General features: G+C 36.2%; 2 protein-coding genes across 6 annotated transcripts in view; one reads left to right on the top strand and one right to left on the bottom strand.

The window, feature by feature from the left end:
* Pkc98E (Protein kinase C) overlaps positions 1-256 on the top strand; it is an 18,593-nt gene extending 18,337 nt beyond the window's left edge. For all 4 annotated transcript variants that reach the window (XM_011640923.3, XM_011640922.3, XM_089084516.1 and 1 more), the window contains one exon: positions 1-256. This exon is cut by the window's left edge. The gene's annotated coding sequence lies outside the window, so the exon portion shown is untranslated.
* A 1,813-nt stretch (positions 257-2,069) lies between these two features.
* The window catches only part of Myo81F (unconventional myosin 81F), a 35,121-nt gene continuing 9,217 nt past the window's right edge, over positions 2,070-27,973 (bottom strand). Inside the window, exons 3-16 of one of the 2 annotated variants that reach the window (XM_089084513.1) lie at positions 24,096-24,158; positions 16,608-16,860; positions 15,127-15,461; positions 14,565-15,047; positions 13,298-14,201; positions 12,836-13,088; positions 12,639-12,674; positions 10,988-12,089; positions 10,045-10,634; positions 9,681-9,870; positions 8,155-9,598; positions 7,626-7,903; positions 6,529-6,978; positions 2,070-6,184 (exon numbers count right to left, since the gene is read on the bottom strand). In XM_089084513.1, the coding sequence (XP_088940639.1) occupies positions 5,951-6,184; positions 6,529-6,978; positions 7,626-7,903; positions 8,155-9,598; positions 9,681-9,870; positions 10,045-10,634; positions 10,988-12,089; positions 12,639-12,674; positions 12,836-13,088; positions 13,298-14,201; positions 14,565-15,047; positions 15,127-15,461; positions 16,608-16,860; positions 24,096-24,158 (6,615 nt within the window). In that variant the 3' untranslated portion in view covers positions 2,070-5,950. The other variant, XM_089084514.1, reaches the window with a different exon arrangement.

Raw genomic sequence — 27,973 nt, forward strand, 5'->3', positions numbered from 1 at the left:
ATATTAACGTTAGTTTATGAATCTTTTATTATCTGGTGCTGAAGGCCGATGCATTTCCTCCGATGCGAATCAAACACGAGCATTCCTATCGATAAAGTTTCGCGTGATATCGTAACAATCCTCGTTACGATCTCGCGAGAAATTTTAGCAACATTCTTATATAGCATACGTTCACAAATACAGATACAAATCGGAGAGAATATGAGGCCGTATACAAAAACACATACACCTACACACACACACACACACACACACACACACAAAACAAAATAGATTGCATATTCGATTTATGTAACGTCACGGACTGGCGATCGAAGGATCAATTCACAAATCGTGAAATTATTTTTGTATGTTTTATTATTTCGCGAATCTCAGTGAAGTGGCTGTTGTAGTTTACGGCAATGATGGACAAAGTGATTTGTAGCAAACCGGCTGGCTTTCAAAGAGAATTTCTTTAGAAAGAGAAAGGGAGAAATCTAAGATGAGGGCTGAGTCGCGTGCATTGATGCTTTTGATGTTTTCTGATTGATATAGAGACATAACGAGGCTACTGTTAGAGAGACCCGGTGCACGAGATACCTGTTTTTCCTGTTCCATTCATCGTCCTGTAGATACAAATTCTAGAATCTGTATAACGGATTATAGCTTGAAACGATGAATTGCTTGTTCTTAGCGCACGCCGTCCTTCTCTCTACGTGTCCGTGAAGAATCTCAGCAATTTAATTGCAAGTGCCAAAACGAAAAAAAAAAAAGAAGAAGAACAAAAGGAAATGCCGGCGAACACAAAAACGTGTCGTCGCATGCGCGATACACACGCATACACACATTTCTGTACAAATTTTATTAGAGATACAGAGATGTGAGCTAATTAAACCTAGCAGACCCAAAAAAAAAATGGTGGGGTAAAATTATATATTAACATATCAGTATAATTAACATAGTATGTAGTGTATGCCGTGCGTATGTGTGTATGTGCGTGTATGGTGTGTGTGTGTGTGTATGTGCGTGTGTGTGTGTGTGTGTGTGTGTGTGTGTGTGTGTGTGTGTGTGTGTGTGTGTATGTATGTGCGTGTGTGTTATGTACATACTTATACATACATATATGTTTTACGCATTACATATATATGTATACATATGTACATACACAGGCATACACTATGTATTTTATAAAATTGAGATATATATATATATATATATATATATATATATATATGAATTGTACCACAATCGATTATACGCGTCCTATATAGAAAACCCATTCTATTCTGACGTGATGATTCAATATATCGAGTCGAGCATTCGATGAGAAATAGAGAGAAGGTGTGTAAAAATACAAAGACGAATGAACAAGAGCGACGGAGAAAAAAATCGCAATGAACGATACGAACGGGAAGAGCATGTCCAAAATGTTGAGATTTGCATATTGCATTTGTTTGTTTCTATTTCGGCTCTTAACACTTAAGAGAAAGATGTTATAAAACTACCCTCCTTAACGATTGTCGATGCAAATAGATGATTATTTATCGTCATACTCGATCGTTATCATTGTTACTGTTCCATTACTCGCTAACTATTGCTAGTGTTACCGTTATTGTCATTTTTTTTATTACAATTATTATTGTTTTATTATTCTGGCGATTATTTAATATAAATGAAAAAAAACACATACGCGGATGCACAAAATTATTGTCTCTGTCTTTGCTGTCTTGATTTGGTTTTCTCGGTGCTGTGGTCACGAAGCTGGTCACAAAGTAGAATTAGACGAAAACAAAGATGTGTATATATTCATATTATATATATGTATATGTATATATACATATATATATGTGTATATATGTATATATATATATGTATACATATATATTTATATATATATATATATAGATTTATATATATGCTATAATAAAGAAAAATATGAAATATATACTAGCATCTGAGTTGAATTGTCGCTCGTGTCGCACAAATAATTACACGGGCAATTGCCTGAAAGAATATTTGTCTGATTGTTATTTGTCTGATTGTTGTCTAAGGTGTCTCAAATATAAAAGCAAAGACAAAGAATAACCATGTCCTCGTTCAATCCTCTGTATCGCCTACGCGATATCCTTTATTAATTTCATGTATTAATTTGCAAATAAATTAATTTGCATGAAAAATAATTGCATTTGAAATAATTTCTATCATTACGTATCTCCCTAGTACACTCTTGCTTTAAAAAAAAATGAGGCTATTGACATAAACTTTAATACACTATCGTATCTTTTCTACACATATTTTTTCTTCTGTCATTTCTTATCTTCAATTCAAATCTAATTGTATCACTTATATTTTTTGTGTATATATATATATTAATTAGATAATATTAATATAATATATACATATATATATATTAATATTATTCAACTTTATATAAATATTAATTTAATTTAATATATCAATATATTTAATACATTATATTAAAATTTATATATACATATATAACATGTATATATATTTTTTTATATAATACACATAAGTATTATATAAAATATGAAATATATACATTGTTTTATTATATATAGTATATATACATATATTTAATTATTTCTCGATATAATAGAATAATAATAGAATAATAATAGATAAATATATATATATATTTATTTATTTATTCATTGATATATATATATATATATAATACGTATGTATATTTTTTATATAATACGTAGGCGCGAATGTCCCTTGCACTTACAGCAATGACGTTACGCGTTGGTTCTCCATTCGCTATTGTGCGGCCATTTTGAAACGCTCGTGTGCACAGCGTTTACGATCTTATATGTCTATATATAGTTATATATTTATATACACACAGCGTCATTGTTTTCATATATATATATATATATATATATATATATATATATATATAATATGTATATATATATATGTATGTATATATATATATATATATATATATATACATATATATATATATTTTTTTTTTTTCAATATAACATTGTCAACCAATAACTTATTTCGCTTGAAGCTATGTGTGGCAGGCGCCATCACTTAAATAACATGCATGCATGCGCGCATCGTCCTTATAATTAATCACGTTCTCACACACATACACACATGTTTAAAATGCAACGTATTTAAAACATATCTAAAGGACGTCTAAGAGATGTCTAAAAATTAAGAAATTTAAGAAGAAAAAAATTAAATTTAAAAACTATCTTCTCTTAGAACTTAAATTCTTATACATCTGTCGTGACACTATTACGTTGCCTACGTATCTGAAAAGTAAAGTGATAAAATCTTTAAAGATGTCCCTCAGATATCTTTTAAATTTCGTATTCTCTTGCCACATCCACTCATACGAGCGTCATGTATACCGTATAATAACATGAAGCATAGTCTCACTCGGTTTAAACGGCTCTCGAAGATTAAAGACTTCCAAAGTGGATCACAGTTTGTCTCTGCACACGTCGAGGTTCCGCCAAACTTTCAAGTGGAAACGATAACTAACAAAACAATCATCTTCCTCGCGTTTTCATCGCGATAAAACAGTGCTTCTCTACAACATTCCTGAGAATATTCGAGAATTGCTTTCACCAAACTCAGTTTCTTGATATATACTATATATCTTTAAATTATTTAATTATACATGAGTTCATATATTTTAAAATTAAATCTGCTAAAATCATAACTCAAGTATCTAATAAAATCAGTACTGATCTAACGTGAAATAAATTAAATTCGAAATATAGTTTACTTTTTTCTTTCAATTCTTTTTGAAATAGATACAAAGAATAAAATTGAAAGTATATTGAAACGTTTATATACGTAAGTACATGTTTTCTCGCGAAAATCGCAGGTAAATATAAAATTAATAAAATTATCGATTTCATATAATGATTCTGACAAAAATCATTAAATACCATTAAATATCATTAAATACCAAAAAGATATTTATCGAAACTTATTATCGGTTTATAGTGAAACGTTTCTCATATATTTACATACGAGCGAATTTCATCTCTTGGATTAATAAAATTAACTAAAGTTAGTAAATTGGATGTAATTTTGTGATATATTTTTTGACAAATGCGACCGTGTCAAACCGCGGATATATAGTGAACAAGTTTTCTCTTACATTGTTCTTTTTTTATAATTTAGATAGTAATAGAATTAACTTTATATGAAGAAAAGTCGATATCGGAAGGATTGTCTGAAGAACGAAGATCAGTCAATTTGTTTACGTTTATCGCACACCAACTTGTCACTCTATACATTAGAGTTAAAAAATATATAATTCTGAATTTAATATGTAAAGTCGATTCAATTAAGCATTATGATTGAACAAATTGATTTCGAAATTAATATACGAATCGATTGAAATAATAATATTAATAATAATAATATAAAATAGCTAATTTAAAAATCGATATCGTTACTTGAATCTAAAAAATCAATACAAAAGAAGTGAATCCTAATCATTGGATTTTGCGACTTGTATATTGTACATCGTTTAAAGACGTAATTATTTGGTATATAACTTTTGCAAAAAACGCGTCGTTAAATATGTTATAAACATTAATAAATCGGTTTAAAAAACAATTTTCTGACGATTACAGAATTGCGATTTCCAATTTCAGAAACAGCAGTGATCAAAAATTTTTAGAATAAAATCAATTTCTCAAGTACGAATATTTCAATAAATTTGTTTTTCTCCTCATACGTTAATTATTTCCATTGAATAATCTGTATAGATTCTTTTATTGTGAATCTATAATATATTATTATGAAGTATTGGCTGCCATTGTATCGTCGTGTTTCAAATCTGATTGTATATATAGAGGAATTAACATCAATACTAATAGGTAATATTCAGTCAAACGTTAATTTACGCTCGGAAGATTGCATTTTTTGGTCGCTTCATAGGTAATTGCGCAGCTTCTTAATCACTCTTCAGTTGATATTAACTGATATGCCGGAGAGGTATAACACTGTCGATTGGAATTAACGATGTATACGGAATAATTAGTTAAACATTAAATATCGCCGTATAGCTTTCGCGTTAATATTTCAAAAATCCTGTTGCAAAAATCCTTATCAAAAAATGTGGCGGCGGTCGCTCGTAAAAAAGGCAACAATGATAACGGTCATAATAGAAGTAGAAAAGTCCTCGGCAACTTTTCCGACGGTCAATAACTCTTCTAATGGCAGTTATTTATCACTCATCTCCCTAAATCGGCTAAATTCGCGGAGACTAAATCTAGTCTTTGACGTTTTTCTTTCGAGATCTAAGCTAATCCAATAAATAGTGGAAGAAATAAGTATTCCTAAGCTCTAGTGCCATCTTCGTACGACGATTCATCATCGTTCCGATAGGCCTGGCCGAAAAAAAGCATAATCAATTTAAGATTTCGCCCCGTATATTCGTATTCCTATCTAACATCGCATTTTATTGCTAAATACGGCTCCTTACGAACGGTGCTTGAAAGATTGAGTCTGAAAGATCGAGTCTTCTCAATATTTCTAAAGACATCTCGTACGTTACATTGTCTGAGTTTATATACGCGAAAGTTATATCGAGTTATTTAGAGTCGCATTTAGCATATTAAATCGCACGTGTCGCATTTAAATATAAGTCGTTCTTATCGCCACAACCTGATACTAAACGTTATCCTACGTTATTTTAATCTCGGAGTAAATTGCTAAGATAGTTATATAGAGGAGACGCTTCATCGCGCGGTGGACAATACGAAGCGCCATTTGAAAATTAGAATTACTGTGTATATGCATATTTCTTATAAAATAGACACTACCGCTATACGGCATCGTGTGCATAATCTCGAATTTATGGCACTTGGTAATGGAACGTACGGTGCCCAATAACGAGAACTTGATAGGTACCAGGTTGAAGAAAATCTTCGTCTTTAGCTTCCGCGAGGAGAGTCACTTAATCATTCTAACTAGCCTGCGATTGTATTACCGGAGCACCTCTATGTAACATCGAAGCGGGCCGAGATTTTCGCCCGCCAGCCGTAGACGTCGACAGACTCGCAGGCGGTTGCTGATGTTGTTGTTGCTGCTGTTGTTGCGCAGCCAATTGTTGAGCCATTGTTGAGTCCCGCCTCGGTATTTCCGGCGGTGACTGAAGCACTTCCATATATTCCCGAATCAGATTCGCTATCTGATGAGCCTGAAAGATAAAATAGTATTTTAAACACTATATGAGAATTTTGTTGTTTAAATTCTCGAATAATTTATGTTTTCTTATAAAAGATATTATATCTTTTCCTCAACATTTAAATAATAATGCTTTATATTTATATATGTTTTATAATTTTTATTTTATATTATCGTTCACAAAACGATAATCTTCTTCTTTTATTTAATGTTTTAATTTTTCAGAAATATTATTTCATCGAATACTTTAATCCTGCTACGAAAACTTGAAAAAAATGCCTGGAAAATTGGAGAATTTTCAAAGTTTAAGTTAAATATTTTCACATTTGCATTTGATTATTTGGATGATCACATTACCTGCGATGTGGTGAGAATGACTTTGCTCTGTTTCTTATCCGTACCGGTAATGATCATCAAGCAATTAACGGCAGGTGTATAACTTAGAATACTGTTATATTCGTAAGTGCATAGCGCGTTCCTGGAACGATGTTCTAAAAGATGTAGACCCTGCTGATCGACAGCCAGCCAGAGTACGCGAGGCCAATTTGAAGTGAACGATTGCATCACGTCGAAGATCGTCGCGCGGTGCAACGGCCACGACTGGATCAAATTTAGAAAAGCCTTCTTCGCCTCCGGCGGCGTCATCCCGCGCAGGGATTGATGGTGCTGGCGTACGCCATCCACGCACAGGCACGGCACCAGTCTCGATGATAGGCAGTGACTCGATATCGTTCGATAATCCTGTTCCGATATGGTATCTATACAATCGCCCAATTCTAATTGCGCTTGCAAAGCTGTCAGCATCATCTGAAAATGGTAATTGCAAACAATAATATTATACAAAATAAATATATTATACAAAAAAAATAATTATATAATAATTATATATATATAATTATATATATATAAGAAGTAGATATTAAATTTCACAAAGTGAAATAAAAATGGAAATTAAATATTACACAAGAAAAAAGCAAGACAAATAGTTTGACATCTCATAAATTATTAATTTTTTGATACTTTATTTTTATCTTTTATGTATAGAATAATTAAAGAATTAAATTAAGTATGTAAGGAATCATATAATTCCATTTCAAACTGAATTATTAAAAAATTTTCTGTTTTTTATATAATTTTATATATATATAAAATATATATCTATAAATATATATATATATATATATATTCTTAATTTCCACAATTTAAGATAAGGAAAAAAGATCAGGATTAAAATACACACACCACACACACACACACACACACACACACACACACACACACACACACACACACACACACACACACGCACGCACGCACGCACGCACGCACGCACGCGCGCACACACACACACACACACACACACACACACACACACACACACACATAGCTCCTGATCTTTTTTCCTTATCTTAAATTGTGGAAATTAAGCGCAGAGAAGTTGCAATAGTACTCACAGCTTCTTTTTCAGTAATGGGGAATCGATCGGCTCGCAAATCATGCAGTACTTGATGATATAACAGCTCCTTTTCCACGGGATCGTCCAGATTCATGTATTGATCTAGGAACAAGTGTTTCTTAAACAAGAAAAAGTGATGCGCATGCTTGCGTTGTGCGCTTTGTTGATTCTGCTGTGATGCCCTATATCGCTCCCACTTGGACATGACATCAGCTATCTTCTCCTCGGGAATCAGTGATCGTTCGGTCGGCCCCAATACTTCATAAATTGCATAACCTGATAAAATATTAAACATAGCAATAAAATCAATCAAATAAATTTAGATTTTAAATAAATGTAAATCTTTCTAAATTTCGCAATTTAAAATTTAATTAAAGCTCTGGAATTACATCTTTATGGTGAGAAGTTCACTGAAGAGAAAAAAAAAATTTTTTTAAATACATGTAAAATGATAATAATTTGGGAAGATACAAAATAATAAAATATACATAATAATAAAATAAAAAAAATAAAAATATCGAATATACCCATGGCAGTTTCTTCGAGTCCTATTTTTACTTTTATGATCTCCATAACATCCCTGGCAGTTGCAGATGGATGAAACTCGACAGCATGATATTGACCGTCCATAAAATGGAATCTCGCGTAAATTGGTCGACGATTAATGGTGCACATGATCTCCTCGCGACTTGGCGGCCATTGCCGTCTGCGAGTGCCCTGAGTCTTATAAAGGCACTTCTCTGCGAACCTCGCATATTTGCCTTCCTCGGTAACATAATCACTAGCGCATCGCTTTAGATGTGCGATCAAGTACTTGCGTATAGTTTTCTGAGGTGGCAGAATCACGGAGCACGCGAGTGAAAGTAATGCCCAATGTCGGAGATTGACACGATTATTAGGATCAGGGTGATCGGTTGTTTGCTTGATTAATTGGAGGTACAACTCGCCCAATAGATTTTCTTTCCGTATGCAACGTTCCATCACGGTTTGTATGAGATTCACATGCTCATCCTCAACCCTACGCACCGTATCCCCATTCTGACCAAGTCCTGCATACGTTAGGATCAATTGGAAGATACTCAGAGATACTTGTTCATCGGGATCGGGCAGTTTTGATAAACTTTGCGGTATTTGTTGCCTGCTAAATGCCCAATAAGCATAAGGGAAACCCTTGTAAGTCTCGCCATGATCGGCACTTCCGTGTTCCTGTCTCAGTTTTTCTATCCGGTGCTTCGACAATCTCCGGAGTGTATTCCGGAGGAAACCACCGCCGGAATCTTGTGGTTTCCTGAGAATCTCTGAGTCGACTAAAGTTCGCCGACAATTGACCAAATTGTGATAAAGCCGGATACGATCCTCGTTGGTGATACACTTGAGCTTTTTCGTGGGTACCTCGTTCTCCGTGATCCAACCCGCAAGCGCCGAGCAATAGCTGACGATTAGACTACCTATCTCGTTTTTCTGCGGAGTCTCGAAAACAAAACATTTATGCGAACTGTCAGGATTGTGTCGTAACAGCGACAGCGTGATGAACGAGTCACTCGGATCCAACATAATGCTCTCGACATCCTGGTAACGATACTCGGATAAAACGAATTTGTCGTCCGGCTTGATTAACATTAAACCGTCACAGTTGATGCCGAGAATCAGCTGATTGCCATAGGACCAGTACCCGCGGTAAGTCACATTAAACATCGTTGTGCCGTAAAGAGGGTATTGCATCACGCAGGACAGATATAGGACTTTGGCAGCAAGTTCCTTGCGTCCAGCACCGTATTGTCGATGTGCTTGTGCTATAATCGGCACCCAAACATCATCGCCGCGAGCTCGACTAATCCTGTAGGGCAGGAAACTGTCCACTTCGCTGTAATAATCCAATCTGTCATTATCCTTAGGATCACCGAGGGACACCTGCGCTTGCAATCCTGCCAATTGCAACGCTACTTTTTCAGATACCGGGAAATCATCACACTAAAAAAAGGACAGGCAATGATAAGAATAAAATCTTTCAGAAACAAAATGTTATAATGAATTATTACACGTTCTCTCTCACCTTTACAACATTGTAGACTGCTTGTGCGTACAGCATATTAACTTCCACAGGGTCCTGTGAAATTTCTCTTGGATTACGGAATAGTCTTCGTTTGAAGACGAAACGATTGTCACCGCTACCCAAAGTAGTATTGTTGCCGCGTCGCAACGTTGAGAATGTCGATTGTGCAGTATTCAATTTGCATTGCTTCCTGTAGTTAAGAATGTTAGTATATATTAATTGTAAATGTATAATTATTATAATACAATAATGTATATTAATTATTATATGTTTTTTAATGTAATTGTTATACGATATAATATCTATATTATACATTACAATATATTATATAATTATTACATGAAAAAATAATTATGTATCTTACATTTCCCATGCAGCAATTACATCGTATAGATAATCGTGAGCTCGCACGTGTTCTTCTCCATCCGGTCTACTCTGATAAATGGCCCAACCTTCCAGCGATCGAAGACCCAACTTTTCTCCCAGTTTAGCGACGGCATCAGCAGCTGTGTCAGTCGGATGCACGTCGATCGCTTTCGTTCTTCCATCCAAGAAGAAGAATCTGCATACTATAGTTCCTAATCGTCTCATGGCAGCAATCTCTACCGTGGACGGTGGATGTTGCCTGCAGGATACCTTGGTGTTCTTGCAATTATCCACGCACCATTGCACATATTGCCTCAGCTTGCCTTCGAGAGCGAGATTTTTCCTCAAAAAGGAAACAAAGTACTTGTAGAGCAGCTTGCTTGGTTGAAAAGCGACGATTGCTAGGCATAACAACAGCCACACACGTTCCGCCCACTCGGCATTAGGATTATTCGTTGCTTGGCGCATACATTGCACATAAATTTCATCTCTTAGCTCTTCCCGCTCAATTCCATAAGCAATAATGCCCTGAATCGTGGCTATCTCCTGATCCAGCTTCATTTCGCCGCGAATATACTTACACAAGTCCTAAAAAAGAGAATAATATAATGTGTATATATAATCAGACGTAATATACATTATACAACAAAAAATTATATTTAAATCGCAAGGAAAGAATAAAAATATTTTTTATAATTTGTCTAATGTTGAAATAATTCCAACCACAAAGATATTGTATCGTGTCACAATATTGCAAAATTTAAAGATTGCAAAATGAAATTAATTTAATGTATTTTACTCATATGATAAAAAGACAGAGGATGAATAAATCGAAGGATTTTAAAAGGATCGTCTTTAAATTATTCGTGAATTACATTTTAATTATAAGAAACAATTATTCTTTTCTTAAAATTTTTAATATAATTAATGCAGATACATACCCTGAACACGGAACACGCAACATTCACGTTATCGGGATCGTACATATGAATATGCGAGTTCGGGATGCTGGATCCTTTGTAGTATGTGACCATCTCGTATTTCGGAATGAACTCGATGCTCTTGCCGCGCGACTTTCTTGTCAGCGTGGCCATTATGGTACCCTCCGGCGAACGTTCGTGACTGTTGAAGTAGTTCTGCGCGAACTCTACGATGTCATGATAAGTTGCCTCGTTCTCTTGTTCCTTCTTGTCCTCGAGCTCTTGCAGTTTGCGCTCTACGCGACATTTGCGCCGTTGTTCACGTTCAACTGGCTGCTGCGTCGCCTGCGGTTGCGGCTGCGGCTGATCATGACCATTCTGCTGCGCCTGGGGTATTGCCTGATGATGATGGTGGTGATGGTGAGGATGACCCGAGCTCCTGGATTCTGGTCTAGATGGCGGACTACCAGCGATTTCCTTTCCGGTCATCTTGCCACCTGGTACCGGCGGAGGCGGCGATGCGCAAGCCTCACCATTCATCATCTGACCCGGACTGCCACCGTTGACGATCGGACTGTCAGGATCGTTCGCTTCTCGTGGCAACACCGACTCGTAAATTGGTTCGCCATTGTCACTGGACGAATCGCCATTCATAACTAAGGGTGGTGCTGGAGGTGGCGGTGGTGGTGGCGGTTCCGTTGGTTCCGGAAGACTCGGTTGTCCAAGTTTGCTGCTGCTCAAATTATTTGCGCATGGTACCCGCTGCTGTTGCTGCTGTTGCTGCTGTTGCTGCTGTTGCTGCTGCTGCTGCTGCTGCTGCTGCTGCTGCGGAGATTGCATTTCCTGTCCGTTAATAGGAGAAGTGACTTTCGACTCGGCAGCCTTGGCATTTAATTCCATCTCTTGTTGAATAACAGTCTCCAATTCTACATCAAGATCTTCCACTAATTCGTCCATCTGTTCCCCGATCTCCTCAATAATTTGATTGCTCTTGGTTGATTGTACGTCGGAAAGGAAAGAGAATAGATTGTCAAGATCTACCGATTGCAAATCCGAGGTAGCCATTTTTGAATTCATCTGCTCGGCCATCTGCGACAGCGCGGCTATTTCTTCTTGCACTTTCCTGCAAATTTGAAAACATTACATTGAATGCATTACTTATTATCAATTAAAGAAGCAGTTGCTGGTGTTACGAGCAAAATAAATTTCGTGTAAGAGACATTCGATAAGTTGCAACAGAAATCGAAAATTAATGCTTTGGGTGAATTTAAACGCTGAAAGATAAGTGATTTCAATAAAAAGATATAAGTAAAAAATAAACTTCAACTACATAGTATATAATAATTTAACTAGTTATAATACTACAATTAATCTGAATACCCAAAAATTATGATGTTTTATATTTTTATAACATTTATATCTTCGTGCGCGAATTTTCGTGCGCTTTATATTATTCTTCTATCCAACTTCTTCAATTACAAACGTGTAATTTTCTATGATATAGCGTTAATATGTCAACACAAACAGTGTTTAATATAAAACCATGCCCGCGTATATCAAACAAGGAAACGATAACGCTTGCATACGTTTAAGGTACACGCAATAATTACTTAGCATGCAACGAGTGCATGCCGTCATACACGTCACACGATCTTTTCCGTCTTGAACTTACCCAGATTCCATCTCGGCAATACCATCGTACTGCGCGCTATAAAAGGAACACAAACGGAAACGATTAACGCATACAATCGAGTGGCACGCATAATTAATCGGATCCATCGGCTATCTCGCACCAAGATTACCACTATTGTCGTAAGCAAAGTCGGTTCACGGAAGTTAAAAAATTCTAACAGAATTGGTCTCACATACCTCTGGCTCTCCTCTAACGCCTTCTTGTCCTCCATCAGCCTTCGTTCCTCCTCTAGTCGTTCCCTCTTTCTCATTTCTTCGTCAACTCGTCGCATTTCTCGTAGAGCCGCGGCCACTTCTCTTGCGAAGACACCTCGCAAATGACTTTGGATCACTATGGCGGCTCTGCGCTTCCTGATGAACATTATTCGCAGCTTCCAACCACGATATGCATGCTGCACTTTCAGTGCCGCTTCCCTTAGGCGCTTATACTCTGTTAGAACAAAGAATAACAATTATAATATATTACAATTATAATATATTTACAATTATAATATTTACAATTATAATTGTCAAAAAGAAATAATATCATATTAATTATTCCAAATAAATCTTTGCTTATGACAATAGCAACATAAAGTTTATAAAAGATCTTCAAACTCCGGATATATAAAGATATACAAAAGAAAATACGAATCGTACCTCGCCGTTTGACGTGTCCTCGCCAAACCTTCTGTATCACAATGGCATTCCTCGTTATTATCTGGTTTCTGGAATCCTCCAGAGGTTCATGCACGTAGCTTCGCAGGAACACCTTCGTCCGGCCAATTTGCCATTCGGTTTGCGGTATACCTTGTCTAGCGATCAAAGATCTAACCGCCTCCTTCTCATTGCAGGAGAGCGAGGATCGGCCTTTGTCCAAGCAGCGATATCTCGCGACGAAATCATGGAACGACATGTGTATCGGGAAGCCCTCCTTACGTATGCGTATAATGTCAAGCATACCGAGATACTTAAGCTGATCCATAACGAGCTTCTCGTCATAATGATTGGCCATCTTCTCCATATTTGGTTTGATACAACGCGCGTACCACGGCGTCGTCGCCTGCAACACGTCTACTAGAGCCTGCAACTGATGTCGAAATGAGTCGCAGAGGGTTGGCTTGCCCTTGGACGTTCCCCGAGACATCGTGGTGGTTGTGCCTCCGGTCGCGCGCGCTACAGTACACCCCAATAGATCCTGATAAACGCTGATTTCCTGCACGAATTCATTGGTGCTTCTCGACATGAAATCAAAGAATACATCCTGCTGTACATCCCGGTTCTTGTCAACGAAACCTTCGACGGTGTACGTCACGCAGCCGGCGTAGTGCTTAACCCCGAACTCTTTTTCCCATTTCCGACGGTCATCTCCCTTGACGTAGCATGGGTGGCTCTCAAATTCAGCGTGCAAGTTCGTCAGGTAAGCTAAATCCGAACCTTTCGGCATATGGCACTGCTCAGTGAGTAATTTAAGAACACATCGCGGGGGCTTCTCAATCAGCTCCAGGCACATGGTGTTATCCGTGAATGTAATGTGAGAATACTGGATTTCCTCTTGATGATACTAAACATACATCCATTCATTTTTTTATACAGAAAATAAATATGATAATACGAAGGTTTATAAATATAAAATTTAAAAAGATAAAATTTAAAATTTTAAGATTCAGAAAAGAACAAATTGCGTTATGGAACTACTTTGAACACTTCGAAGTAGAAGACGTTCGAATTTAAATAATTTAAATATGGATATTAGAAAAAAATATAAGAGAAAATAGCGAAAATATTTTAGATCTTAGTTAGTCGAGTTTTTTTAATATACTTTTAAATTCGAACAGACAACTTAAGATTGTTAAGACTCGTGTTAAGATTAGTGTTCAAATTGCTCGTTCACGTGAAAATTTTAAACAGATTAGATTAAGCTTACGAGTTCTTGCTCCAACGCGAAGACGTAGTGATTGAAAAATTTGTGCAGCTTCTCGTTCGTGTAGTTGATGCAGAGCTGCTCGAAGCTGTTCAGCGTGAAGTTCTCGAATCCGAAGATGTCAAGAACTCCGAGGAACCGCGAAATATCTTGACCCGGATTTGTGCAGTTATTGATGTGGTTGATGAGCCAAGCGAAGGTGCGGGAATAGAGTGCCTTTGCCATTGCGTGCCTGTTCTCCCGAGCCTCCTGCACCTTCAACGGGATCTCCGTGATATTACCGCGAACGTTTATCTGTCGTATCAACACCACCTTGGTGAGATCCTCCACCTGAAGGCCCAACAACGGCGCCACCGTGTCAACTATGTTCCTATCCTCCTTCGACAACTCGCATCTCTCGCCGTCGACGTCCTCGAAGTTTAAATTTCCGAGCCACAGGATGGCCGATAGGACCCGGAAGATGCCTTCGCACATTTCCGGTGCGATCTGCACGCAAGCGGATAATAATTATTTGATAATAATACGAGTAATGCCGTGCGAATGCTCTTTCTCGAGAGGAAAATACCTGAAGCACATTGAAGGCGAGCCTGAGAGCGTCGAGCTTTTTAGAGTCGGAAATTCCGTCGATCTTCACGCAGCCGGACTGATTGAGATATTTGTAGTGGCTGGCCGGTCTTAGCTTATATTGCTCCGCGAATTCCTTGTCCCTCGTGCCGGCCTCGACCAGCTGATAGAACACGTGGTAATTGCGCTCCCCGGGGCTCTGAAAGGTGATGCGACTCTGCTCCAGCAGGTAGTCTTGGATGATGCATCCCTTGATCATCCACTTGTTGTCGAAGCATACCTGCATAAACTTGCCAAAGCGCGAGCTGTTGTCGTTCCGCACGGTTTTTGCGTTGCCTGTTTTTGCACGATAAAAAATAGCTCTCGTTAATTAAGTTCTTAAGTTCGCCCCGAACTTAATTAGAAAAATCTCACGAATTAAATCTTTTAAAAATACCAAAAAAATCTCACAGATCTATTATCGTATTAAAAGCAGTTTTTTTTTTCTTATAATACACATTTTAGGTAAACATTTATTAGAAATATCTCAATTTGAATGGTCAATATAGAGAATCTAATTTTTTTTTAGGTTCATTTAGACGCAAAATATTGTCACGAAGATCAATAATTTCAAAAATAGAAAAAGCCTCATTCATGCAAATTAAATGACAATAAGTGTTTTATTCATAATACTTTCTTCTTCATAATTTATTTCTTTTCCTCGACCGATCGCATTTAACATTTCTTATTTACCACATCCAACTTCGAGTAATTAATCGCGATTATTTACCTCCAAACGATTAGGATCCACTTTATTGTCTCTATTTATCTCTGTTTGGTTGGAATGCCGATTCTTGTTTAACTGTCTATTATCGCGACGCGATAAAATTTAACTCTGACAGATATAACTTGTTTGAAAAAACCCTCAACTCAATTTTATCTTTTTCTTAGTATTTGATAGTTTTATATATATAAAGTAACATACATCGAATTTATCTTATGTTAAATCATTTTTCTATACACAAATTCTTGAAAATTAACTTTACATCAATGAAAATATTGATAATTTTCATAATTATATATTAAGCTTAATTAAATATTATAATATGTAACATACTCAATTTTCGGCATATTTATTTAAGATTATAAACATACTTAAAAATAGCTTCGCAAATTTAGCACATCTTGTATTCTGTTAATCTGTTCTGAAGATCAACAATATCATAACTTATTCTTCGTATGTAACTATTGGTTACGTTTATTATACTCTCTAATCACTCAAGTTTCATCATAATAATTGAGAAATTATCTTATCGTAGCAATCAGTTGCTACTAGATTAATTTCTAATCTATTTTATTTTAATAATACGGATCGAGATAGAGATTTTTGGGCAAACATCTTCGAATAAATCGTGTAAAATAGGATATTCTGGAAGTGGGTGTGAGTTTGCGCGCGCGGTTACGTGTTAATTTTGGGACGGAATGTTATTAACGGACGATTACCGAATGCCTCGAGGATGGTATTGGCCTCCAGAATTTGCTGCTCTACCCACGTGTCGACGTTGCTGGTAACCGAGCACAGGTATTGCAGGATGAACTTAGTGGTCTCGGTCTTGCCAGCCCCGCTCTCGCCCGATATTACACAGGACTGATTGCTCACGGTGTCTTGCAGAGACTTGTACGCCGCCTCCGCCAGGGCGAACACGTGTGGCTCCAAGGCGCCCATCTTCTGGCCGTGGTATCGATTCACGTACTCCTGCGAAAAGACGAGGAAGACGCCCTTTTCGGTGAAACAGGTTCCGGCCGTTAACGAGGTGCCGCCGCTCCTCTTTGCCGCGACCTCGCGAGAATGGGCGGTCTTAAAAGCCCCGTCCGCTTCGCGAACAGCATTCCTGCTGCACGAAAAAACGAGAAGCGAACTCGGTCTATTCTAGTAGAACGTAGAAAGTTTCGTGGACGCAGATAAAAGACCGACAAAAGCCCCAAAAATGTTTGCAGCAAGTCATCACGCATTAAATCGCATTTTAAAAGATCGCCAGTCTTCCGTCGTCGTTGTTGAAGTGCAATGTAATTTCATGAAGAAAGGCATTTTATATTGCATAAGATTTAAAAATAAGATAAAACTTATTTAAAAATATTAACTCGCGTGTATTTTTATGGCTTGGGTAGCTATAAAATTGGAATCTTTGAAGAAATAATTTTCCTTTGAGGAAAAAAAAATCTTGAGATAAAATTCTTTGAGATTATTAAGATTACTATATTTTTTTTTTTTCGATAATAGATGTCTTGTTAATACACAACGCATATACTCTTCATAAAGATAAATAATGTTATATGTGTTTAATATTGCATAATCAATATGATATTATTGATTACATTGACGCAATGTAATAATGCGTGCACATACATTTTTTTTTTCATATTCTGCCTTTAGCGTGAATAAAAAAAAAACCATGTCAGGACCTTCGTGCCCGATAACGTCGCGATAATCCGACAGGGGTTTGAAAATGTGAACGCGAGTGTATCGCATCAACCCCGGTAACCCGATTAATCGGCGACGACACCCGATAGGCGCGTGCAACGATGCGATGACCGAGTTCCACCATCACCCTCTTCGTTCATCCTTCTCCCCCGGGACACGAATACACATGCACAAGCTCTGCAAAACGCCGCTCTTTGCCTGGGCCGTCGCTGTCGGCCGTTAGTCTCGCAGCCGAAGTAGTGCAACCCAGTTTCGCGTCGGACCGCCTCCGAGCGCCAGCCAGTAGGATTGCGTTCCGATGTCGGTTACAAGCGGAAGAAATGCAATCGCCTGGAATTGTCACGGTGTGATAACAAGAAGACACATAGCGCCGCGACAAAACGAACTTACAAACCAGCCGGTGACGGAAAGATCACTAACTCTCAATGGAACCTCGGAAAAATCGGAACGATGGCCCGATGAATTATTTCTAGCCACTGAACGGGAATAGCATTGCAATTTTTATTCGCAAAGTGTGCGACTCCTTTAACGCTTCGACTCTTCGATTTCTTCAGAAAAAATTAGAGGATTGACGATGTTATAAAGACTTTTGTTAAACTAATATCCCAAATCGTAGCGTATGCATCATATCGTACGGGATTAAATACTGTAAATTTATAATACTATGAATTTTTAATTGATTGTTTCTGGAATTAATTTTTTAATATTTACTTTTTTATCTTATATATTTAAAAGTGGGAATGATAAATTGATATAAGTCTGACTTTTAATTTCAACTGTGAGAATTCTTATTAAACAAATTGAGTTCTGCTATCAGAACAAAAAAATTTAATAAATCTTATTAAATAATCTTATTTAGCAGTTTTGCATTCTAAATGTTAATTTTCATATTGTTAGAAAACGTTTTAAGATGCCGACAAGTTATTTTGGAAAGAAATTATCTCGAGATATACGAGTATGGAAAATGAGTTACTCGAGATAAGTTACTGTGCGGCCGAAAAGCCTTAAGAAAGCAAGCTGAGATATAAAAATAAATGTGAAAGAATGCGTTTCAGACACTCCGGAAGTTTCGATACTTCTCGTTGCTTCTTTTTCAAAGAAGTAAGCTACACACACACACACACACACACACACACACACGCGCGCGCGCGCGCGCGCGCGCGCGTATGTATGTATGTATATGTATATAAAATATCATTGTATAATATCGTGCTTTATATCGTATCTTCTCAATCCACTGTTTAATATTGGAAGTTTACAACTTGTTTTTAGCGTTCGAGAATATTTAATTGTCACAAGAATATTAAATGTTATGGGGAACAATTTTAGTACTGTTAAAATATTTAATTGTCAACATTTTAATCTCATATTTAACTAAAATATCTTTTCCATATTCAATATTTTTATATCTATTAATATATATTTTTATCTCAAATTTTGTTCTCTTTTGTGATTTGTAAATAATTCTAATAAACCAAAATAATTTCGAGGAAATCTAATTCATACAACTAAATTCCGAAATTGGATATAAATTGTTATTAATAATCCTGTTGTTTATAAATTGCAATATGTAAACATCAATTAATTTTGCTCTTTACATAATATATAATAATATTAATACACAATAAAACATTTTTTTGAGGATCAATCGTCTGGAATTTAATTGTGAAATATTTATACTACTTTATTCAACCAAAAAGTAATAAAATTAAATTAAATCATGTTTTCACAATTAATTGAATCTAAATATTTCATCATCCTCTTGAACGAAAAGGATACATAATTTTTATCTCAGTAATGATGCAGAACTGGTTCCATTACTAGAATCAACGGCATTTTTTTCTAATTAATTTAAATTACTACTCCCGCTGCTACACAATGTCGTCGACACCAATACTCCAGAGGTGGTGCAAAGGGATGTCGATTCCTCGTTCCATTTCGTTAGTGGGTCACGTCCATCGATCAGTATCGTCTACAAGGGAATTGAACGCGTGTCATCATGCTTCCATAGAAACATGTAAGATTTTTCTTTACGCCAAACGAAAAACGAGCGTTAAATTTACAGTGAAATACTATCGTGGACGATAGGTTAACTTTGATTTCCGTTTACCTTGGCAGGATCGAAAGAACTGTTTGCAATCTCCCCTTACAAAGAAACAGGTTTCCGACAGGTATTTCGAGACCGCGTCTGCAGATAAAATAGACTGACCTACCTTTTTGGTATGTCAACCTTCTGAATTATTACAAGTGTTAATTGTTCATTAAACTAAACATTATTTTCGAGGTTCGAAATATCCGATAAATTAGTTCAAAATCAAATTACATGGTTATTCATTCAAGTAACAAAGTCATAAAGGACTTTATCAATTTATCCCTCGTGTTTATTTTAGGAACATTTTCAAAAATCAAAATCTTGAATAATTTTTAATTCTTACAAATAAAAAGAAAGTAGATACAGATTTAGGTAAAAGTTTTATCTTGTTATTTAAAGGATTAATAATAATTCGCGTAATCGTATTCCAATCATGAATAATCGTGTCGATAGCTTCGATAAAACTTCACACGAACCTTTTGTACTTACCAGCCATTAATATCGGCAAATATTTGAACAACTTTGATTGCGAGTTTACTGTGAAAGTAGTGACCATTTACCGCGACAACAATCCGAATGTATTTGCTTACTTATCGATCAACAAAGAGATATCATATATATGTTGATAAGGTATTTGAGACAAATATAACAACAATATCGAATTATCCTTCCCTTAAAAACGAGAGCATCGAGATTAAACACAGCGAATTAATTAGCAAATAAGGAAATCAAAGTGGTACATTAAAAAAATGCTATCTTTTTATAAAAGAATAATAATTTCTTTCCTTTTTCAAACATATCTCTTTTAATGTTTATTATAAGCTATATATTATATAAGATAAAAACATAAGATAAAAACAAAATAATTTTATATGTATTTAATTTTTGAAATGTCACATGTATAAATTTATATTTCATCAATTCACTTTGTGGTAACAAATAATTGTGCGATTTCCATTTCTCGTTCGTCAATAATTTCGAAAAAAAAAAAAAAACCATGAAATTTTCACGTGTCATAATTAGTTTTAATAATTTCCTTTTTTTAATGGAGACCAGATTTATATATCCTCTCAAAGGATTTATCGTCAGTTTCGAACAAATGGAATTTGTGGAATTTCTTCGTGTCATTCGTCGCGATAGTTCGATATCGCGATCCCTGCGTGGATCAAGATCGCTCTGGCGAGGATCCAGCGAGGGTATCCGACAGAAATGTACGGAATTGGCGGCTCCGAGGCGACCGCACCGAGTCCCGAATCCGATCCGCATGCTTCGGCGCGATCAATAACGCGGGGCGTGCACCACCACGGCGTGCCACCCTTTTCCTTCTAGTCCCGGCAGGAGTCCTCGGTTGGCGGTACCCCAGCTGATCTTCGCCAATTACGCGTGATGCCGTGGCACGCAAATTTCCACGAATGCACGACGATAACACCCCGTGATCACGCAGGTCCGTTTCAATAAAACAGTTTTTTTTTTCTTCCCTGTTTTCAAATCCATTCGCGTTCGCAGATTGTATGTGCATTAAATCATCGCCAAATTATTCCGCCGTTTCAAATTGCAATTTTGTACCTGGACATAAATTGCCGAAGACATTAAAGAACATCTATCAGTTTCTTTCTCCTGCCATTTTGTTGCAACTTGCCGGTTTCAAGGACACTCGAAAACTTTTCTGAGTGCGACACCCTTCAGTTAAAAAATCCCCCCTACTCGAAGGATACTCTATTGAAAGGGGAAGAAGGAAATGCAATAAAATGTATAAAGCCTTTGGAGAGTCAACTCGTTCCCAAACAGGAGACAAAGTAAATTTTATCGCTGCACTCTAGCTCCGGCGATTCTCACCATCCAATTCAATTTACGCTTGCATGCGCTGCCGCTCGACGCTTTTCGCGAAAACACGCGGCTGCACAGAATAATATTTGAGGAATTCTTTTAAAAATTCGAAGAAGCCTGCTATACAGTTTAATCCTTTGACATGGGGGGAATATTTTACAAACTATCTATTTTTTATTTCATCAAAAAAAAAGTACCAAAATTATCATTCTTTGTTCAGATACACTGTATAGTAACAATAATTAATAATAATACGAAATAATACCGTGAAATATTTTTTTATTAGTTTTGATTTTCCAGATTATTTTCCAGGATTATTCAGAATAAAAGAAAATATCAATGCATTTAAGTGTCAAAACAAAAATTCTTTAAAGCATAAGCCTTATCTAAAAATCTATCACTCAAATAAAGTAATTTAATTGTAAATATCTAATATTTCAGTAAATCAAAAACAAAATTTTCATGCCGAATGTTAAATAAAACATTTTCAAAAAATTTAAAATTTTTCTAGATAACAGTTGCTTTAATTTACTTTATTTAGTATAGAAGCCTCTTGAAAGAATTATTTCTTTCGACACGACGATCCTTTCCCTTCATTCATTTTAGTTCTGCTCAGAACGTCCGTCGCTTCTTGGTACCCAGAAATAATTCGTCCCTGATTCGAGACATAACTATTGATGATGAGTCTGCGACATTCGAGGGAGCGAGGCTGCCGCGCACCACGTGCGCCCGAAAATAGCTGCAACGCCCGGATGGCGGGAAAAGGAAACTGCACCGCTCGATTATCGGGAGCATGCACTTTAGCGTTCGGCCAGATAAACGGCGAACGGGAAGAAATTTATCCGCACAACCCTTGATCGCAAAACATTCCGTCGGCGGCAGCTCGTCGTGATAAGAGTTCTCGATTTCCGCGCGAATGAATCAATTCCATTTATCCGACGAGCGTCCCAATTGAACTAATTGTTAACATTATCAACCTGCCGCGTCAAGAAATAAGTCGAGCGTGTTATCGCTCTTCGAGTTTCGCTCCACCAACGTGACCTAGAAAAAACTGACGTCGACGAGTAGTCCCGCCCGCCGTTCCGCGAGTTATCTCGAGGTAGAAGCACGTTGCGGCTTCCGTTTCCTGTTTTCAGTCTGAGGAGACCAGTACGATAAAAGCGTCCTGTCGCGGTGTGTTTTACGGATTTGCGAAGCCGTTCACGGAAAAACTTGTCCGTCCGCAAGCGCGATAATTTTCCACGACTAAACGTATGCAAATTGCACGTGCACACGCAACGAGGAAATACACCGCCAGATACAATCTGCATGATGAGGAATACAACTTAGCCAACAATCTAAATATATACTTCAATAGCACATGTTATTTCTCGTGCATTGTTTTCTAACGACAAATAGTCAATTAAAAAAGTCAGTTTTCTTTAACGGAAATATTGAAGGATTGCTTTTCCAGCTGAGTGATTAAAAAGAAATCTGTCTTCTGCGAGTGAGATTGATAACAGAATTATATTTTTTAATTAATTGATCAACGTCAATGGAGTCAACGTGAATAAATTATCAAGTTATTTTTAAATTTCTTTTAATTAATTTTTAATTAAATTTAACATAATGTATATTTATTTTCGTTTTAATTTTGTTTTGTTTGATATTTACAGTATGCAATTTGGGGAAATACTCCAAATTAACTAATTTTTATCACAAAGTAGTCACAAAATAATGAAATGAAAATTTTATTCATTTTATGATAGGTTTGAGAATTTGTTAAACGGATTATAAATATTTCTGCTTTCGTAATGCATATTGCGGCGAGAGCAGCCACGCGTAAGAAATGCGTCCAACGAGATGTCGTTTTCCGTCGAAAGATCCGAGACAGCAGTTTTAATCTTTCAGCGGTGGGCGACGGCAGTGGTTTTATCTCCACCTGAAGATCGACACATGTCTACGTTTCTTTTTTCAGCTTACACCAGCAGTGGTCACGGTGTCATGCATTGTGCCTGATATTTACTATTCCTTGCTGGTATTTCCGGTTTTTGTCAGCCGGCGGAAGCGCGAACGATCGAGCCCACCCTATCGATCACGTCGTCTTCCAATAACGCACACATCGAATCTGTATGCCTCACTCGAATAAAAATGTCTTTTTTTCCTTTTTCATATTTCAGAACAATAATATATCTTAAGTAAATAATTGTAGTATGGCAAGTAGTATGGCATGCATCTTTGCTCTTATTTAATTTTCGATTCGAGGCTTTGTGATAATATTCTATTCTAATTCTGATTCTTGTAAGGAGTTTAATCCGTTCAAAATTTCAACCACATTCTAATAAATATTTTAATAAGAATATATTCCAAAAATATATTCCACTTTTAATAAAATATTTCGCGTTTATTTTAGATCAACAAGCGACAGTATAAAACGACGTGCAAAAATAACGCAAAAATTGTATAATTAAAGCTATGATAATTATAGGAGCGCCAAGAAAAATAGTCTCCTTCTTCTTTTTCTTCTCTTATAAGATTCACACAATGTAATTTAATTATACGTAATTTAATTATACGTAATTTCGCTAAAGGTAATTATATATTTACTCACATTTGTGTAGAAATCCACCTCCTTGTAAGGATTCACAGCCACCAGTATGGATCCCGTATATGTCTGTAATGGCTGTGTTAAGGAATACAATAACTCAAACAAAATTTCAATATAAAAATTAATGATACAGTTGGGTTTTTTCTATTAAATATTAATAATATATTATATTAACAAGCTATAAACCCAATTTGTCGTTGACATTTTTCCGCATTCATAGTCATAATGTTCCTTGATGGCCTTTGCGGTAGCACGTAAGGTGGGCGAAGAGAAAGAGGGCTAAAAAATATATGACCTTTTTAACGTGCACTCTAGTCGCCGATCGCTCGTGTTCCAAGCAAACTATGTTTTATGAAGCACGAGCGGGAAGTTGTGCCAATCCGTTTTTATTGCTCGCCCTATAAAAGAGAAAACTCTCGTGGGCGATGAGGTGTACGAGTATAACGCCATGTCTATACACAGAGAATACTTATCCAGAAATGCACTATCTCGACTATAATATTCCTCGAATAGAATTTAGGAAAATATTCTCTTAATGAATATTTCAGCGCAATCTAGTTTTTCTTACAATTTCCATATTTTCGTACTCCAAACGAATTCTAAATTAGAATCCCTTTCAAAGTCCGCTCAAAATTCACCGAGAAATAAATACATTTTCGCCTAATTTTCCTCTCACCTTTCATCTCTTATTATTAGTTCGTTAATAGCATTAATGTCTCGACACTTTTGTCAAAGGAACATATTGGAGGTCGAATTAAATATACGTTTACCAAAATTCAAACATCATTAAACCATCCTGTGTAATACTGAAAAAAATTTAAAAAAAAAATCGTTCTTAGAGAAATATTACGGGTTATAAAACGGGTTCATAAATACGTTGCGCAGTGCCAGGAGCACAGGAATATAACGAACGAAATCTCTGGAGAGAGCGCATAGCTCTTTCGTAAGTCCTATCCCTTGCATAATAACCAGAGGATGACATGCTTTCGCTGGCACATGAGGGAGAGAACTCGGTAATGACGTCACGCTCGGGGGCGACCTATAGGGGGTATGACTCATGGCTGAATGCTACACCGTTAGCGAAAAGGGGGGTATTACACCTATAAACGTGCCACCCTTCGGCAACATTTGAGACGAGTTAGGGTGCTGATCTACGCCCGAAAGTTCGAAACTCGTTTTGGCCGATGGTAGGCTGAATCTTCTGTCATATCAGTTGAAAAGTGTTTATAAATACATAATAAATGAAATAAATGATAAATCTATACTTCTTAAAATACACCTCTATAAAAAAATTCATCATATTCATATTCTTCATAAAAGTTACGTAAGTTATACATTAAGTAAAACTCACAAGGAAGAAAAGAGAAAGAAAATTGATTAAGAATGAAGGAGTACATGACTTGAAAAAGTTAAAATGGATATTACAATTAAATAATTATTATTGCTGAAATTATTCATATACATAGTGATAAATTGGTGAAGAATAAATTTTATTCGTGGTATCAACTTCACTTCTTTTTTATCGTGCTTCGAATTTTATGTAATAAAGAAAATAGTTCGCTTATATCCCTTCTTATGTTTTACGCTTATACTTTATTTATGTTACGGACTTATATCTTATTTTTTTCTCGAAGCAAATTTGTACGTGCACGAGGTCAACACGCGTTTGCGTATAGAGGCTGTCAACACCCTTGTGGTAATTACAGTTCACAGCTAGAGCCTGGATCAAGCTCTAGCGAAACCCCGTTATTATCGACAAGGACCTAACAATTTAATTAAGCCCTTGGGTAAGCGTATCTCGCCCATCGGTAGCTTCTTGATTACGTTTCTCGCCGTAATAAAATCCAACCTTAATTACAAACGGGTCCATCTGTCCATCTGTCGAGAAATTTATTCGACAAAAAGTACACAAAAAGTAGAAGATAACTCTCTTCTTCCGCGATAATTTCTCTAGAAAGTTTTCGATCGATTGGAACTCTCAATTTTCTCCGCGATATTATTATCGTATCCCGAAACTACTGTTTGACTGTTATAATTAATTTCACTTGTATTTTAGCATATTATCAGTGGATCACGAAAACATGCCAAGTTTTCAGTTCTGGTGACTATCTGCGGATCACGAAATATTCCGTGTTTTCCAAGGTATTCCGTGTTCTCGGAATTCCATTAATATGCCGGCGCATGCAGATAATCATCAAGATCGAAAAGCCAGAATATTCTATAATCTATGCGTCACCATCAGAATAAAAATTTGAGATATTCGGCGTATATAAGGCATATTAATGAGATGTAATATCGAGACCTGTAGATCGACAAGCATCGGCGAAGAGCAAGAGAGAATCCGAAATAAGTCTCGATCGAACAAAGGTAAAAATATTTTCATTTCCACTTTCTTCGATATTTTCCATAAAATTATGTATATAGTGTTCCAACATGTATTTTGCATGAATATAAAGTATTAATAGTTAAGTAAGTATAAAAATATATCGTATTTAAAGTTCATTCATTAATTAAAGTTATTAAATAAAGTTTGAAATAATATCTAAATTGAAATCAAATATCATTGCCACTAGTTTCAATATCCTTTCTGATTTATAAATTAATTTTTAATCCCGTTATTAAAAAATTCCTAATTCTCCATTCTATTTAATATCGTTATTAATATTGTTAATAAAACTATTTTCGCAGAAATTATTTTTGTATTTAAATTTATATATTATTCTCTTTCATAAAAATATTAAACGTAAAATATTAGCACAAAAAATATAAACTAACAAGCTTGAACGAGATCCTACAATTTAATTATTTGCCGAAAAAAAAGGCTTATTTATAATGGATCTTTCTTCTTTATAAATAGTCTCTTTGTTTTAATTTAAGAGCGAAAATGTACGATTAAGCAATTTAAACCGATAGCAGCGGTGTGACGTCTGGCCAAGGGAGTGGGCTGTCGATTGCATTTTAATTTAGCCGAGCAAGATCAGAGAGTGACTTGAGTGCAGTTTCATCGATGAACCGGATGTCGTCCGTTCCTTTGCGCGTGTTTTTCCACGTGCGTTGAACGCGCGCGTGTTCGCGCAGACACGAATGCCCGCATATGAAGGGGTGTGTGAAGGGGTAGTTTGTTCTCATTAACCTCTCTCGCAAGCGGAGCGCCCTTAGCCGACTTGAATTGCACTCGTCGTGGGAGCAGAGGTGGGATGGAGATACGAACGAGGCGATCTCGTATGCCTCTATTATCGATAGCAAGAGAGAGTGAAAAAGGAAAAAGAAAAAAAAAACAAGAGACACGGCGAGAACGAGAGAGTGAATGTCTGGGAGGGTCGCGAGAGAGTTCATCGATGCGAAAAAATTAGGCCACTCGCTCTGGAAAGGGTTAAGTTGCCTGGAAGCCGGGAAAGCTCGACGGCAAGAAAGGCGCTTAATTATCACGCACGATGGATGACTGGGTAATTTCGGTCGTCGGTTTCTTAACCCTTTATCCGAGCGACCTACTTTTGCAACAAGAAAATGGGATCTACCGTTATTATAATATCTTAAAATATGATAGGCTTAATTCTAATTTATCTCGTTTAGATATTAATTATTTTACATTAATGAAGATAAGATAATGGATATTGCATCAAATATGAATCATGTCTAAATTAAAGAATTAAATTGACTCTTCACGGATTAATCTTCTGTTAGTCTTAGCGATTTATACGTATTTTTTAAAATTTATGGATAATCATTTTTGTTCAAAGTCTAAATTATAAATAAAACAATTTTTATTAAATTCGCAATTTATTAAAGCATAATAATCTTTAAATTAATATGTCGAATCATTTTATATAATTTGAACTTTTTTTCGTATTGGAGCCATAGAATATCACGATGTAATAACT

The sequence above is a fragment of the Pogonomyrmex barbatus genome, unplaced genomic scaffold, assembly GCF_055798465.1.
Source record: "Pogonomyrmex barbatus isolate J1 unplaced genomic scaffold, ASM5579846v1 scaffold9, whole genome shotgun sequence".
Classification (NCBI taxonomy): Eukaryota; Metazoa; Arthropoda; class Insecta; order Hymenoptera; family Formicidae; genus Pogonomyrmex; species Pogonomyrmex barbatus.